General features: G+C 48.6%; 2 protein-coding genes across 5 annotated transcripts in view; one reads left to right on the top strand and one right to left on the bottom strand.

Annotated features, from left to right (window-relative positions):
• Positions 1-14,721, top strand: part of fgf14 (fibroblast growth factor 14) — a 159,490-nt gene that overhangs the window by 69,319 nt on the left and 75,450 nt on the right. The window lies entirely within an intron of this gene.
• On the bottom strand, positions 5,162-14,570 carry asmtl (acetylserotonin O-methyltransferase-like). Of its 4 annotated transcripts, none has more exons than XM_061841278.1 (14): positions 14,444-14,570; positions 13,700-13,817; positions 13,504-13,635; positions 13,109-13,156; positions 12,060-12,124; positions 11,920-11,984; positions 11,120-11,225; positions 9,303-9,627; positions 8,829-8,985; positions 8,089-8,279; positions 7,904-8,015; positions 6,580-6,723; positions 6,369-6,491; positions 5,162-5,536 (listed from the first exon to the last, which is right to left on the bottom strand). In XM_061841278.1, the coding sequence occupies exons 2-14, from the start codon at positions 13,790-13,792 to the stop codon at positions 5,331-5,333; spliced, it is 1,767 nt and encodes a 588-aa protein (XP_061697262.1). In that variant the 5' UTR covers positions 13,793-13,817; positions 14,444-14,570; the 3' UTR covers positions 5,162-5,330. The 4 variants fall into 4 exon arrangements, with proteins under 4 accessions (XP_061697262.1, XP_061697265.1, XP_061697263.1 ...); XM_061841281.1 differs by lacking the exon at positions 14,444-14,570 and adding an exon at positions 14,075-14,104; XM_061841279.1 differs by lacking the exon at positions 14,444-14,570 and adding an exon at positions 13,882-14,055.

Here is a 14,721-nt window from a genome sequence, read left to right as displayed (position 1 = left end):
TTTTTGTTTTTTTTCTCTGACTCTGGCTGTAAATTATACATCCGTAGTAAATACATGTATGGAACAAACAGAAACTACAAAACAAAAATGGGTTTATGAATATTTCCGTGGATAATTTCATTGAATTGAAAGGTTGTCAACATAGCGAGGACGACGTGCCAGAAACATGCAGGGACCCCCCCCGCGTCAACTACACTGAGCGCTGCTAAAGGCTTTTTACCAGCGGTCACACTGCCCTCCACCGGCCAAATGTCGCACTGCAGCAAAAGGCTTCAGTTCAGAGGTCATCATCTCTGACTCCCGGTAATTAAGCGCAACGGTAAGCATATTTTTGAATTCATAACAACCCGCTTGCGCCCATCAGAAGTGAATATTTCCCATGATTAAATCATGCAAGTGCACATAATTGCGGCTGTACAAAACGCTCCAGCATCGCCAAAGACATAAAAAAAAAAAAAAAAAACAAATCACTCAGAAGCAAATTATGGAGATAAATTAAAATATTCCATCTTCAAAGCTGATTGACAGGTGAAGTCATTTGATACGTTGCATCAAGTGAGCAAACAATACAAAGCGTATCAGTGTTCGAATTTGTTGCATTTTGATTCCGCGTCAACAATCCGCCGTTCGCCGTGATCTTTTAGTTTGTTTTTATAAGCGCCAAAAACGATGCACATCTTTTGAGATGCGAGACGTCCGTCTTTAGCCTGCTTGGCGGCGGCTACATATGTTAGCGTTACTCACGCTCGTCACGTTTTCACAGAAATGTGCAAAGTGCCAAAAGAGAAATATGGCATCATGAGTGTCCTCTAAAAAGCTCCTCCAGATCTCTCCAGATTTTGGCGTCGGCGAAGAGCCGAGAGCTCCTCGTTCGCTAACGTTATTTCCCCCTCCAGATGTCTCCGTATATTCTCTCCATTCTTTCGCCTTTGCGGCGCTAAAAATGCAAATACGAGAGGAGACGTTCAACCTCTGCTGACATTTGCCGTCCGACAGAGCTCCGGACGCTGGCGCAAGGTACTCCGAATCGCTTCCGCAGCTAACTTGGAAGAAGAGCGTATTGGCGCCAGGTGAGGATCTTCTTCTTTTCCTTTCGGCTTGTCCCGTCCCGCGTCATCTTTTCCCATCTAAGCCTATCTGGCGCATCTTCCTCTCATGTCCTCATTTCCTCCCGCCCGACATCCATCAACCTTCTCTTTGGTCTTCCACTCTTTCGCTCGCTCTTCCTTGGTAGCTCCATCCTCGTCAGCTTTCCTCCCTCTCTTGCCTCTGAACATGTCCAAACCATCAAAGTCTGCTGTCTCCAAAAGATCCAACCTTGACCGTCCCTCTAATGAGCTCATTTCTAATCCTTAGCCAACCTGCTCAGAACCTCAACATCAACACCAGTTCTGCTTCCTGTTGTTTCTTGAGTGCCGGGCGAGCATATGCGATAGAATTAAGTGGCAAACCGACAGCCTGGCAACACGTGGCCGTGGCTTTCATCCAGATGTTTGTTGGGTATTGTGGTCTTGTTTCTGCCACGACTGTGACTTGGGTTTTTGCACACCCTGTCCAGCTGTAGTCATAGACATAAGTTAAGGCCTACACATTTTTCCCGTCTTGTCATTATTCGTTAGTCATACAAGACAGTACGTATCCGGCGTGTCCAAGCTGCTCGCTCTATCGGTCGCTTATTAATATTGCAGCCGATCACGTCTCAAGACACCGACGCGGACCCTGCCACGCGTCCCCCGGAACGATAGCGGGCCTTCGACAAACGAAGCCGCGTGTAAAACGCGGCGAGGGCGACGAGGATCAGGTCAGCGAGATAAGGCGGGAATGGGGGGGGGGGGGAGGAGAAGTCAAGACAAGTCTTTGAATCGGGCGGAATTCCTCTCCTCCTCCGCGACGCCTCCCCAGAGCCGAAAGGAAGACGGGGCCCTGTCAGGAACAAAGCTCCAAATTCACATGATATGTTTAGCTAAAAGGCTGAAAGGAGAAATGAATCAAAGCCTTGCAGGATCAAAGGCAGCCGACAATAAAGTCAAGGCGGTTGCCATGGGAGCAGCGGGAGATGCATATCATTTATACGTCAGATGCTAGCTAGCAGCGGCGGTTTGATTGTTGTCGCGAGTCGCGGCGAGGCAGGCGTGGGTTAAGAGGAAAGGTCAGCGTCGCGCTGCGAGAGGAGCGTCGCCGCCGTGTTTGCGTCTGATGTGACGCATCAGAGTCGACGGCGACGCGTCAACCCCTTAAATATCGGCGCCGCGCAGACCGCCGCCGGGCTAAACATTTGTTTTGCAAGCTCGCAAAAAGGTCAAAGGGCACTGTTACTTTTGCAGCAGGATATCAAACGCTTTAACGTTTATTTCCACTTCATACGGCGACAGCGTCGTCGTCAATGTCTGGAACGGCGATGCGCGCGCGCGCGCACGCACACAATTTGCGCCTTGACAAATCCCGACACGTGTTTATCGGGCATTTTACGTTTGTGCAGCGCTTGACGAGGTTCCTACACGTTAGCATCCGTAAAAATCACATGCGTGCAAACGTGGATCGAATTTGCGTGTGTGAGACCACATTTATAGATCTGGATACTGTAGCGATATTTCCCCACTCTAAAAATGGATGATATCTACAATTTATGAATAAATGTATATGAATGGACAAGAGAAATCCCCACAATGCGACTTGCCGCTTTGCGTCCTAAAATCTCTCCGAGTGACACGACAGCAAGCGTGTAACCGTACATGTGCGGCCGCGCGTTAGCCTGCGCGTGCGGTGAAATATGCGTCGACGGCGCGCTTACGCCGCACCCGGGAGAAATCCCAAAAATAACAACAAAGAGTCGTCGGCGGGTCGGATCAAAGTCCCGTCTGCAACCACTTGACGCCGCCTGCGTCACGCGACGCGGACGAGCGTCTTTGTCCGCCGCGATCGCAGCCGCGGGGCCTGGTAGCTAGTGCGGCGTTTTAGCGCTTAGCTTAGCATGCGGCCTTGAAACAAAGGACCTAACTCTCCTCGTTCATCCTACAATAAGAAAGGGATAGAAAAGTAAACCCCGTCTCGCCCCCCACCCTCCGTTCTCATTAGAGCCCCACCACGTCCTCCAGCGGATGTCGAGGCAAACAAACAGCACGGAGCCGAAAAGGGCTGCATTGTTACTTGGAAGCGTTACATGCCTCGAGGTTATTTTTCTCCTCTTTGTCTCGAAACAAATCAATGTAGCACTGCTCACTTTGAACAATTTACACATTTACCGATAGGAGACGTGGGCCAAACGCTCTTTGCAAACAAGTGTCTGAAAGCGGGCCGAGGCGCGACGCCATCTTGAAGTTTCTGGGGGGGGGGTGTGGCCTCAGCCAAGGTCACGTTTGGGGTGATTTTGTCCGATTTTGCTGGAATAATCTGAATGTGTCTGACCTGCTCACTTAGGCCACTTGGAGCCCAATTGATTACTTTTATTATTATTATTTGAATCAACCAATGTTGCCCCCTAGTGGACAAACCATTTAGTACAACATTCCAAACTCATTGCAAATGTAGTGAATTTGTTACCTGCGCCTTCAGTGGGAATTTGGCTGCTAAAAATGTGTACATCATTCTTAATTTTTAAGTGCCAACTACAGTTTACTTCTACCCCGGTTTCCTTTTAACCCCCAACAAAAAGGTTAGTTGAACGCACATCACGACTCGTCCACTATTTAAACAGCTTTTCGAGCACAATTTTGCAGTCGGAGTCATTTTGAAAATGGATTTTTCCAGTCTGCTTTCAATATTTGACTCACTTTAACCAAAGCAACAATCCAAATGTCCATCGATTTAAAAAAAAAAAAAAAAAAAACGTTATTCCCACTTATCCTGCGTATTATAATCTTGCCCTCATCCTGTAATCAACCAAGCAAAGCACAACGCAGGCCTCTGTTGTTATTCAACGTGATCTGGAAATGTGGAAGCAAGAGAAGCCGGACAAGCACGTGAGACATCGCGAATGCGGAGAGATTCGAACAGCGACCTCGGAACTGTGAGGCCTATGTGCAAACTACAGTCCAACGTGCTGCCCGCATGGGAAATGTTAGGCAATGGTGCCCCCTGCTGGTCACTGCCAACGACTGTTAATGTTGCCCCGTCAGGAGTCACGTTTACTGTAGCACAGCAAACAATTTGCACTTGAAACCAAACTTTGGCAAGCGCAACCATTTGAGTGCTACTTTACTGCACGGTGGATATTTTTGCCGGTTGCGGCACAAGCGGAAAACGTCCCACAAGTTCAAATGTGGGTGGGTGGGACACGTGGGTGCAATTCATCTCGGCACAATTGGGAAGGGCCTCAAAGCGCTAAAAGGACGAAAAGATGCCGGCCCCGCCCGTCACCACGCAACAATCGACTTGTACAGGACACGTCGCTTCACGCACGCGCACACGTTACGGAAGCAATATGGGGGCGGGGGGGGGGGGGGGGGGTTATCAAAATAACACCAAGCGCAATTGACTGTTTGCATTTTTAAGAACGTTTTGGCTGAGGCTTTGTTGAGGGGTGGAAGGGTGGAGGGCCGTGGGGCGCCACACTTGTCGGGATGCTGGAGCCGGAGCACGCTTTAAAAGTTTGGGAATCTAAATTTTAGCTGCAGTTGTTGCCTACAAGACCTGGGAAATATTTAACTAATTGTGATTTTGTTCTCGAAAGCATTGGAAGAGCCAGAAGTCCAGTGGGCTACTTTGAGGGGGGGCCTCTCAAAGTCTCCAGCAAACAAAAAGGGATTCACGCACGCTTTAGCAGACGTCACTTTTTAATTGAGATAAAAGTATCCAGAACGTTGCCGGTGTGAGCGCCACGCCTGCTTTCCGAAGCCGTGTTTGCTCAGCAAGTCCGCCGCGTCGTCTCAGAGAACCCGAGGCTGAGTAGGCGGAGTACCCGTAGCGCCTGTCCGACATGTTCTCAGCGTTGAAATGAAAACAAGCACCCGGTTGAAAAAAGTTGGATTTCAACTACACGATTCGAGTGACAAGATTTCCTCTCGTCACTCCCGTCTTAATGGCGCACGTACGCGCAAAATAATAAGAGTACGTGGAGTCGGATGTCATCGGTTCGGAATCAGGCTTCTTACAAAATGTCAATCAAAAAGCAAAAAAAGAGGGTTGAGCGTGCAAAAAAAACAAAAAACAAAACCCCAATAGATATGCTCAAGTGTGTGAACTATTTAATGTGGTGGCAAAAAGGGTACACGAGTGGTGCGCGGCCATCATTTAAAGGATAAAGTACGGAATTGAGGTGTGCGGCTCACGAAATCCGCTTCACGGTGCACTTGCAGTGAGATCCGGCTTTGGGGTGGGTCGCCGAAGCGGGCTCAGACTTTGACGCAGAGCATGGCGTCCAGCAGGTTGCCCGTGCGTCTGACGCCGCTGACCACGAAGGCGTGGCTCTTCAAAAGCTGCGCGTACTCGTCGGCGCTCCTCTGCCGGCCTTCGCCCATGCCGAGGGCCTGCAGCAGCCCGCGGCTCGGCCCGGTCCTGCTCCCGTCCAGCAAGATCTCGCTCAGCAGCAGCCCGCGACCTGACGGCGTGGGCACGCAAAGTCGGCCTCAAGAAGTCCTTACATTTGATCCTTGGAAATGAAACCGTTTGCCGTACGCTTCGTGCATCCTTTTTGAATCAGGGATAAGGTAAGATTATATCAACGGAACATATTTTATATAGTTTGGCGTGAGGGGAAAAATGGAATTATCAGGCTATTCTGACTGAAACAACTTTTTAGATCTCCTCCCTTGCACATATTGGGACAGCAAAAAAACAGAAGCCCGCCATTCACAAGGGAGGAAGCTGACAAAAAACAACTCCCAATTATCATTGCATTGCATTGCCCCCCCCCCCCCCCCCAAAAAAAAAAAGGGGATAAATCGTGAATTAGGGGTTGAGGAAATCGAAAGGGAAAATCCATGACTTGGGTTTTGTTCACACTGCATTTCGATTCTTATTCCCAATGTGACGTTTTTGATTTTTTTCACGTCGATGTTAAGAGCACAGTTCAGATTTGTTCAACCTGTGTCATATCTGGATATCAATTGGATATGTATGCAATCGACCCAGGAGGAACATGCCAGAATAGTTCAAAACAAAAAAAAAAAAAAAAAAACAAGATGCTTTCCAAGCCAAAGAAAATGTGAGTCAGCGCCGCATTTCCTTTCCTCAAGACGTAAACGTCTTCCGACTTCCGACTGCTGGCGTCTGACGTCACGGACGTGTTCCGTCGAAAGCAAAAACCACGGCGATTGGGCATCACGCCCCGCAATGTGAATCGAGGAAGAGGCGGCCGTCGTATTTGCGCTAGGACGACGGCGTGACCCCGAGCGTCCGCGTCGACCGTACGGAGTGAAACGGACCGGTACCTGGCGTGCACGCTGCCGCGATTCTGCCCAGCAGGAGGTGCGCTCTCTCGTCCGACAAGTCGTGCAGAATCCTGGAGAGGATGTACAAGTCCGCTTTGGGTAAAACGTCTTCGAAGAAGTCTCCTGTTCGCGTCACGAGGGCAGAGGCTCCTTTTAGCGTCGGAGACGGCGGGCGCTTTGAAACCGTAAATCATAAAAACACAAACGATACCTGCGACAAACGTGATCCTGTCCGGAGGAGGGGCGGGCGAGTGGAAATGCGGAATCAATTCCACGACGGCCGGTAAGTCAAACACCGTCACAGACACGCCGGGGTGAGCTCTGGCAATTTCCAGCGCTATGGTACCGGTACAGCCTGCCGGGACAAAGGTTCAAAACGTTCACAACACTCGGGAGCGCCGACAACCTGCTCGAGCAAACGTTTCAGTGCCAAAAGCGAGTGTCAATGGGTCGAAAGGTGGCCTTTTCCTTACAAAATAAAAGCTTTGTAAAGACTATTCACAGCGTACGAACTGAACGCCAGTCACAGGAACAAAAATATCACATACAAATTTGGATTCACTTTTAGTTTGTTGACTATTTGAATTTTTTTCCTCATTTCTACAAGACGGTTTATGTATACATTTGACTGATTCATTTCATTTGACTATTTTTGCCTGTGTATCATTTTTCAGTTGGAGACGGAGAAAATCTTTATGTTTGGCGATTGAAAAGTAACTCCCTATTTTTCGAGTTCTAAACGTATGAAAAGCTGGTCGTGATCTCTTCTCGAGTTTGTTCAGTCGGGGCGAGCGGCGACGCCCGACGAAATCCAGCCAGCCAGCCAGCCAGGACCGGTCGCGCTCCGACGTTCAACAACATCATTCCGCCCATTTTGCGAACAGCTGAAGGGGGTCGTCTCGGTACCCGCTCAACACCCCGACACTGAAAAAAATGTTTTTTTTTTAAAGCTTAGGTTCCATTTCACGGGTAAATATGAGAAGTTTGGGAGCTAATTCTGATGCCTGGATCAAATTTTAAACAACACCCAATGATGAACGCAAACTTCCCTCTCATATCCTGTATATTTCTTGTACTAATTCTCACGTGCACAGACAAATATTTAGAGAATATGAGAATTGACAAACTTGTTGATCTTTTTTCCCAATCACCATGTATGTCAATTTCAAGAACCATTTTCGATTTGAATTGTGAGGACAAAATATGTTGTAAAAATACCACAGGCCACAAATTATTACTATTATTTGTGCTTTCAATTCTGAATCTGACTTGCTTACGTGAAAATACCTGTTATGTCATTGAGGACTACAATAAATGAAAACAAAAATATTTTATGTAGGCGTAACGAACGGAGTCTGAAATTTGCTGCAAACCTGTCACGTAGCCCTTCATCCGATCGGTGCCCACGAAGTCGCCCTGCACTAAACCAGTCACGCGTCTCTTTTCGGTGTACGTTTCACGTTCAGTCCCGCCACATTCAACCAATCAGAGGCCAGCGACAGCGGTCAGCCTCCGCCGCGCACGTCCGTCCTCACCTCCGAGGTCGCAGGCGGTCTTGAAGGCGGACAAGTCGAAGGCCGTCGCCACCGCTCTCGCCGTCACTTGGGCGTAACTGTGCATGGCTTTCATGAAGTCCACTTTCGCGTCCTGTCCCGCCGATACAGCGTTCCCGTCAAAAGCGGACGAGTGAGGGCGTGAGGTGCCGCATTGGAATACTCGCCTGGGATGGGTCGCCGCAGAAGGCCCCGCGACCCCGGTGGACGCCCTCCCGCACGGCGCCCTCCAGGCGGCCGAAGAGCGGCCACGCGGCGTCGTCGCAGCGCGCCGCGTAGCCCAGCAGCGAGGACGGCGCGTCGGACAGGAGGAAGCGTTCCGACAGCTTCGTGTTCTCGTACGTGGGCGTCTCACCGGCTGCAAGGTGGAAAAGGTCAGCCCGTCTTTTGTCCTGTGGCTAAATTGCATACGCGGCAGCAATTTCATCTCATTCTGGGCAAGAACGATTCCAAGTTGGACAAAGCACGTGCAGTACGGAAGGTCCTCCAACTAACAAGCTCTCATCGCCAGACAACAAAAGTGTCAATATTTAGAAATGAGACCTCTTTTGTCCGATAAAAACTTTGGAATCTGCTTTCCGGCAACTTGACTTTTGGAGATTGACCCTAATATTTTTGACAGGGACTTAAAAAAATGTATCAAGTCTGGACGGAGATGCTCACACAGACATTCAGATGGTAAATGTTGAAATCGCTTGCTGTGAAAGCGCTTATAAATATGTACTAACTTCCCTTTTGTCCAATCGTGGATGTACTTTGTGTGACAAACACCTTTTTAAAAGCCTCATGTGGAAAAAAAGGGTTAAGAATTGGCGCCGGTGGCAAAATAATAAAAGCAATGCATAATGAAAGAAACAACCCCCCCCCCCCCCCCCCGCCAAAGACGACAGAAAAGGGATCAACCGACTTGTGGTCTTGAGCAGTTTGAGCGAGCTGCAGGCCTCCAGCAGACGTCGGGTTCCCTCGAGGGAGGTTTGCAGCTGGAGGGCCACCTGAGCCGCGTCCGACGCCGGCCTGCGCCGCAGCAGGTCGAACAGGCCCAGCTTGCAGGCTGTGAACAGGGCCTGGAACCGACCCAAAAAAAAAAAAAAAAGTATTTTCTTCCTTTCTCACATGAGTTACTGTATTTATTTTTAACTTTTTTTTTTTTTTACAGATTTTTGCTTTCAAATTTAATAACTTTTTTTGTTATTTTTTTGCAGGAGTGGGCAACAGGAGAGAATTATAACTTTCAAAGTAACAATTTTCCATTTTCTACACTGAATGGCCTCCCTTGAGGTCAATTCTTTAGTCAGCAAACCGCCATCGTGACTCGCTCACGACGACTGCAAAGGGTCAAATGTCTCGAAAATATTTCAAAGAATCGATCCCCCCCCCTCACCTTGGACGCTTTGAATCCATCCATCAGTTGAATGATTTTGTCGAGGTCCTTTCTGGCTTCTTCGCTGTCCTCACGCTCGTTTGAGCGCCCCCCGGCGGCCGCCGCCGGTCCCGCTCCCTCAGCGTGTCCTGGCGAGCCGTCGAGCGGGGCAGGCGCCGGGGGGCTTCCGGCCGGCGGGCGGCAACCGCCTCGTTGGTTGTAAATCGCGTCCAGCTGTTTACAGAAGTGGTTGAGGGGGAAACCCACCACGTTGAGGAAGTCTCCGTGCACGTACTCCACCAGCATCCCGCCGAGCGCTTGGATGCCGTAGCCGCCGGCCTTGTCCCTGACGCACAAACCACGGTCTTGTCAAAATACCATATCTGAAGCACCGTAATTCCCGGCCCACACAGCGCACCTGGTTATAAGCCTCACCCAGTCCGTGTGTAAAGGAAATACCATTTGGTACACAGATACGCCGCACCTGTGTATAAGCCGCAAGGGCCCACATTCAAACACGAGACGTTTACAAAGAAAAACGGTACGCAGAGAGTGTAACGCTAATGCTAGCGCCGCGCTAACAGGGCCGGACCGGTAAAAGTCACTTCCTCGGCACATACATTCCACCGGACTCACTCTTACCTTTTCAGCTAGAGTGCCCCCTTGCGGCCATTAGAAGAAAAAAAAAAATGCACAAATTAGCCGCACCACCGCATAAACCGCAGGGTTGAAAGCGTGTGAATAAAGTCGCGGTTTATAGGCCGGAAATTACGGAACACAGAACCCTGCAAATGGGAGCTTTTGCGCCATCGTGTGGGCCTTTCACGCAACAACACGGCATCTAAGCGTGCGAAAAAAGTCGCGGCTCGTGGGCCGGAAATGACGGCACTTGACAAACGTCAGAAAATAACTCTCTGCAGATCGGCCTCCCTCGCCACAGGACTTTGCTAACATGCCGTCAATGCAGCCAAATTTGTGTCATGATGGAATATCCTCAGCAATTTGCATAAGCGTCTTTTGTACTCCGGTTGCTAGCTTGCTCTTTCTTAGCAAAGGGGGCAAAGTCCTGCGGCGGAAGCGCTTTCCACAAGTTTTCTAACTGCGGCACATGGACTCATGTGAACGTGGTAAAGAAAAGCATCTTTATTTGTCGAGCGCATTTCATAAACAAGGTAAGTCAATGGGATTTATATGATTAAAAGTATTTAGAAACAATGAAATAAAAAAATAAAGTCTCAGACATATTTAAACATGGAAATACTCTAAAAAGCACAATGAAAAAAAAAAGGTTTTATCCTGGATTTAAAAACATTGACGCTCGGAGCCGACGTCGCCTCTGTTGCCAACGTGTGCGGGATAAAAGCTAAATGCTGCTTCGCCGTGTTTGCTTTGGACTCGGCGCTCCACTATTTGTCCTGATTCTATCGAGCTCAGGGCCCTTCTGGGTTTGTATTCTGCAAGCATCTCTGTCTGATTTACAGACGAGTCGCACAACTCTATTCTAAAACTTAAGAGTAATCCTGCGGAAAGACTTTAGAATTGGACTTACACGTTCTGACCTCTTTGCTGCAGAATTGTGGGGCACTTTTTCAATCATATTTTTGAATTGCATTTTTATTTTTTTCCACGTTTGAAACGATTTATTTAACCACGGAAAGCACCTGGTGTACGAAACGCGCCACGCCAATCAATTTTGCGAGGAACTGGACCAGCGACCTTCTGACTGAGCGCCCCCTTTGCAAATAAGAGCCCCAAACTGTTTGCCGTGGAACGCCAAAGAGGCCAAAGTGTAGAGCGGCTGAAAACAATGAAAGTCCAAAAGTCCGCATCAGACTCACATGGGCTCGCCGCTGTCAATGTACTCCCACAGCAGGTCCTCCGAGAGCTCGGCGAACTTCACTTTGGTTTCTTCGTAGAACTCCACGATGTGGTAATCCTCGTCGCCTCGGGTCAGAAGAGGTGTTACTGTAGTGGATTCGTCCACGTTGCAAAGTAGTACCACGACAAGTCAGTCATAAAAGAACCGCATCCTTTTCATTTTGAAGTGGAACCCGAACGTACGCTCCTGATGGTTCTGAGTTAATACTTTCTGCACTCGGATTGCCATCTCGCTTCTTTTTTTTTTTTTGTCCTAAAATGGAATTCTCCTTGTAAAAAAAGTACCGGCGCCCAAGCCAAGACGTGAACTCCCTGGCGCAGGTTGTTACCTTGCGATATTGCACGTTACGTTACGTTAGCGTGTTAGCATTGGATCGCCGCTGATGTGAACCAGCGCACACAAATCCTCATCAACACGTCAGCAGCGTGTTGCCTTTTATACTCACGCTGCTCTTTTACCACATGCTAGCATTTCATTCACAAAAGAAAGAAATGGAATACAGTCGTAGCCGTTTACAGCACGAGATATAAAATCCTTGCCAGTCTGCTTAGCGCCTTTTTTTTTTTTTTTTTTTCCCCTCCTCATGAGATCCCCGCTGGACAAGATTTTTGACTTGTAATGCTGCTGAAATACTATTAATTGAGCGACACGATCACTTTTTTCTTGCATTTCTGCTCATTTTCCGATGCACCTGGTCATTCTATTCATTTGCGTGTGCAAAAATCCCGTCCCCGTCGCCCTGCTACGAACGCCACTCACCTGCTTTGTCGCGGCACAGGACGACGGCGACGCCCGTGAAGACGCTGTGCTCTTTCCCGCTCAAACTGAAGCAAGACAACGGGAGGGAAATGATAAGCCGCGCATTCATCCATCCATCCATCCATCCATCGAAAATTTACCTGGAGAGCATCCTGTAGGCATCCTGCTTGTCTCGTGGCTTTTCCAGAATCATGCCATCGACAGTCTGCGGAAGTAGATCAGGAATAAAATTAATTTCGCACACAGGAAGCGTGAAAAGAGAAAGAGCAGCAGATTGCAGCGTGACTGCTCAAAAACATTTTGCAGTGCATAATATGAGGAACTAGCCAGATTTTAGCCTGGGAAATGCAAATTGTATTCAAGCAGATGTAGCTCGCAACATACATGACAGAGTCGTGCAACTATTTGATGCTTTTGTGGCTTAGCGGCGCGAAAGACCCGATTGGTGTCGTGACGCGGTGACGAAGCCGCTGCCAACGTAAGCGTTAACGATGGGCCCGTTCGCAAAGCGCGTCAGACGCTGCATAACGGGACGCAGCCAGGCCCGATGGGGCTCTGCGGACCCCTTTGGCCGATCGGCGGCCATAACAGAAACCGTCCGTGGCGATGCCAACGCCCTGCAAGCCCCGTGCGACGGTCTGAGCGCTCCCCCGTGCTGAAAAGTCTCCTTGTGATGAATGCTCATGCGTTACCAACAGGGGAACTCTGGGTACGCAGACCCTTACCGGGAAACCCCCCGGTCTCATTGTTCCCCTTCGTCTGCATAGAGGTAGCTTACACATGTTATACCCTAACCTTAAAACCAAAGTTGCTAAAAAAAAAAAAAAAAAAGATATACATATATCTGCACGTTCGCTGTGTTCGTCAATCGGCGACAAGTTGTCGAATGGCACATGTTGAAGCACAGATGGGGATGTTTCAGACTGGCAGGAAGTTTACAAAATATACGCGCATGCGCGTTAATCACAAGGAGACTTTTCAGCACGGGGGAGCGCTCAGACCGTCACGCTGGCTCCCCGATAAACGACAAAAATAAACAAACAAAAAAAATGTGTGTTTTTTCTTGATCAGAGCGGAAAGCGGGGCTCGTATGGTCTGCTCTGCTTTTAGTGACAACCAGACTTTAAATATCATCCACATCCTCGTTTATACCAACAATATGCAGAAAAACAAACTTGAACGTACTTACCACGATGGTGTCAGCTGCGATCACGATGTCCGGAGTTTTCAGGTGATTCTAAAACAGAACCATGAAATAAACAACAAGCCACGCAGTGTTGCTGGCCAGCACAAAGAAATGAAATTCATGGCAATGCTTTTCACGATTCATCACTGCATGATGATTATGTTATTCTTTTCAGGCACATAGGCCCATGAAGTATAATACTTACATGAAATGTTATGTGCAATGAATTTGTATTTTCGCATTACAAGCTCACAACTGCGTGTAAGGGTTCTTGTATCTTGATCTTATTTTATTATAAACAGATGTCTGGCACTCTTTGTCGACGACGAAGTAAGCATCGCTGGACGGGCCACGAGGAAAAATGTACCGCACGGCCACAAAGTCGAGCGTGAACTCACGCAGGGCATCCTCCTGGCCACCTCCAGCGCCTTCTGCTTGGCCGTCTCCACCGCGTACTGGTGCGGCGCTTTGAACCGTCGCTTGTCGAGAGTTTCTCTGAACCAGGACGGGACCACCTCGAAGCGCAGGCCCTAGCGTGAGGCACAAGTAAGGACGTGACGCCGCCGCCGCCGCCCGCCCGCCCGGGACTCTTACGGCGTTGCGAAGGATCTCCAGTCGCCGTGGGGACGCGCTGGCCAGCACGACCAGTTTACCAGCCAGTTTGGAGATGACCGGGTTCAGCACCATGGCGGTCCGCTCACCTCGCCGCTGCCTTCAAAGTAGAGCGATGGGCAAGGCCAAGAACTAACTTGCAGTAAACCAACGTGATGACGTACGTGTACCAATGTAGACGCTTTCACTGACATTCTGTCATCGCGAAGAGTTACCAGCTCAGTTTTCATTGACATTTTTTTGATATACGACATGCATGTGTACACACAGTGTTACATTGCTTCCGGATTCAAAAACATTTTTTTTAATACCAGATATTTTTAACCACAACAAAGACATCATACGGCAATACAATACCTAAATATAACATTTTAAGTGTGAGACGAGCTGTGACGAAAGAACAAATGATTAACTTCTCCAAGTGCTACAGTGTCAAATGTACCCAAGAAACAGCTTTGTGCGTATTTCAAGTGGCTAAAAGCGAGAAAGCAATTTAGCTTCAACAGAAACCGTTTAATGAGCAGCAGAAGCAAACGAAGGCGTTAATTTGACTTTTTTTTTAAATTTTGTTGACGCACTAATGCCACAGAAAAAGATCCTGCACACGAACGACAACGGGTACTAACAATGCGACAACGCATTTTAAAGTAATTTCATTTCCTTTTACACGCTTTATAAATGCACTTTTATCCAAAATTTCTTCCATCTTTTGGGCACTTTTCTTACCTCCACGAGACCGGAAGTGAACCGCTAATAACCTTGTCCTGCTTGATGACGTCGGTTCTGTCCGACTGACCAATGAGACGCGTTAAACATGGCAGGGCTAACGCGCCTGCGTGGCGGCCATGTTGGAGAGGTCGACATTCCCGTCGTTGCGTGCATAACGCTGACGAATTTGACCCTAGTAATCTTATTTACTGTAAACATTGCAAACATAAATTCTACAGTAAACAAGTCAACACCCACCTGGGAGGGTCGGCAGTCAGGTGGGTAGATGGACCGAG

Source organism: Syngnathoides biaculeatus, chromosome 14, assembly GCF_019802595.1.
Source record: "Syngnathoides biaculeatus isolate LvHL_M chromosome 14, ASM1980259v1, whole genome shotgun sequence".
NCBI classification, from domain to species: domain Eukaryota; kingdom Metazoa; phylum Chordata; class Actinopteri; order Syngnathiformes; family Syngnathidae; genus Syngnathoides; species Syngnathoides biaculeatus.
Note: the sequence above shows the minus strand (reverse complement) of the source record. Positions and strands in the feature narration are given on the sequence as shown.

Coding starts and splice junctions, on each gene's coding strand:
- asmtl (XM_061841278.1), bottom strand. CDS start 13,792: ATGGTGCTGAACCCGGTCATCTCCAAACTGGCTGGTAAACTGGTCGTG. Junction 13,636..13,699: donor TGGAGATCCTTCGCAACGCC/GTAAGAGTCCCG, acceptor GCCTCACGCTAG/GGCCTGCGCTTCGAGGTGGT. Junction 8,986..9,302: donor ATGGATTCAAAGCGTCCAAG/GTGAGGGGGGGG, acceptor GGTCGGTTCCAG/GCCCTGTTCACAGCCTGCAA.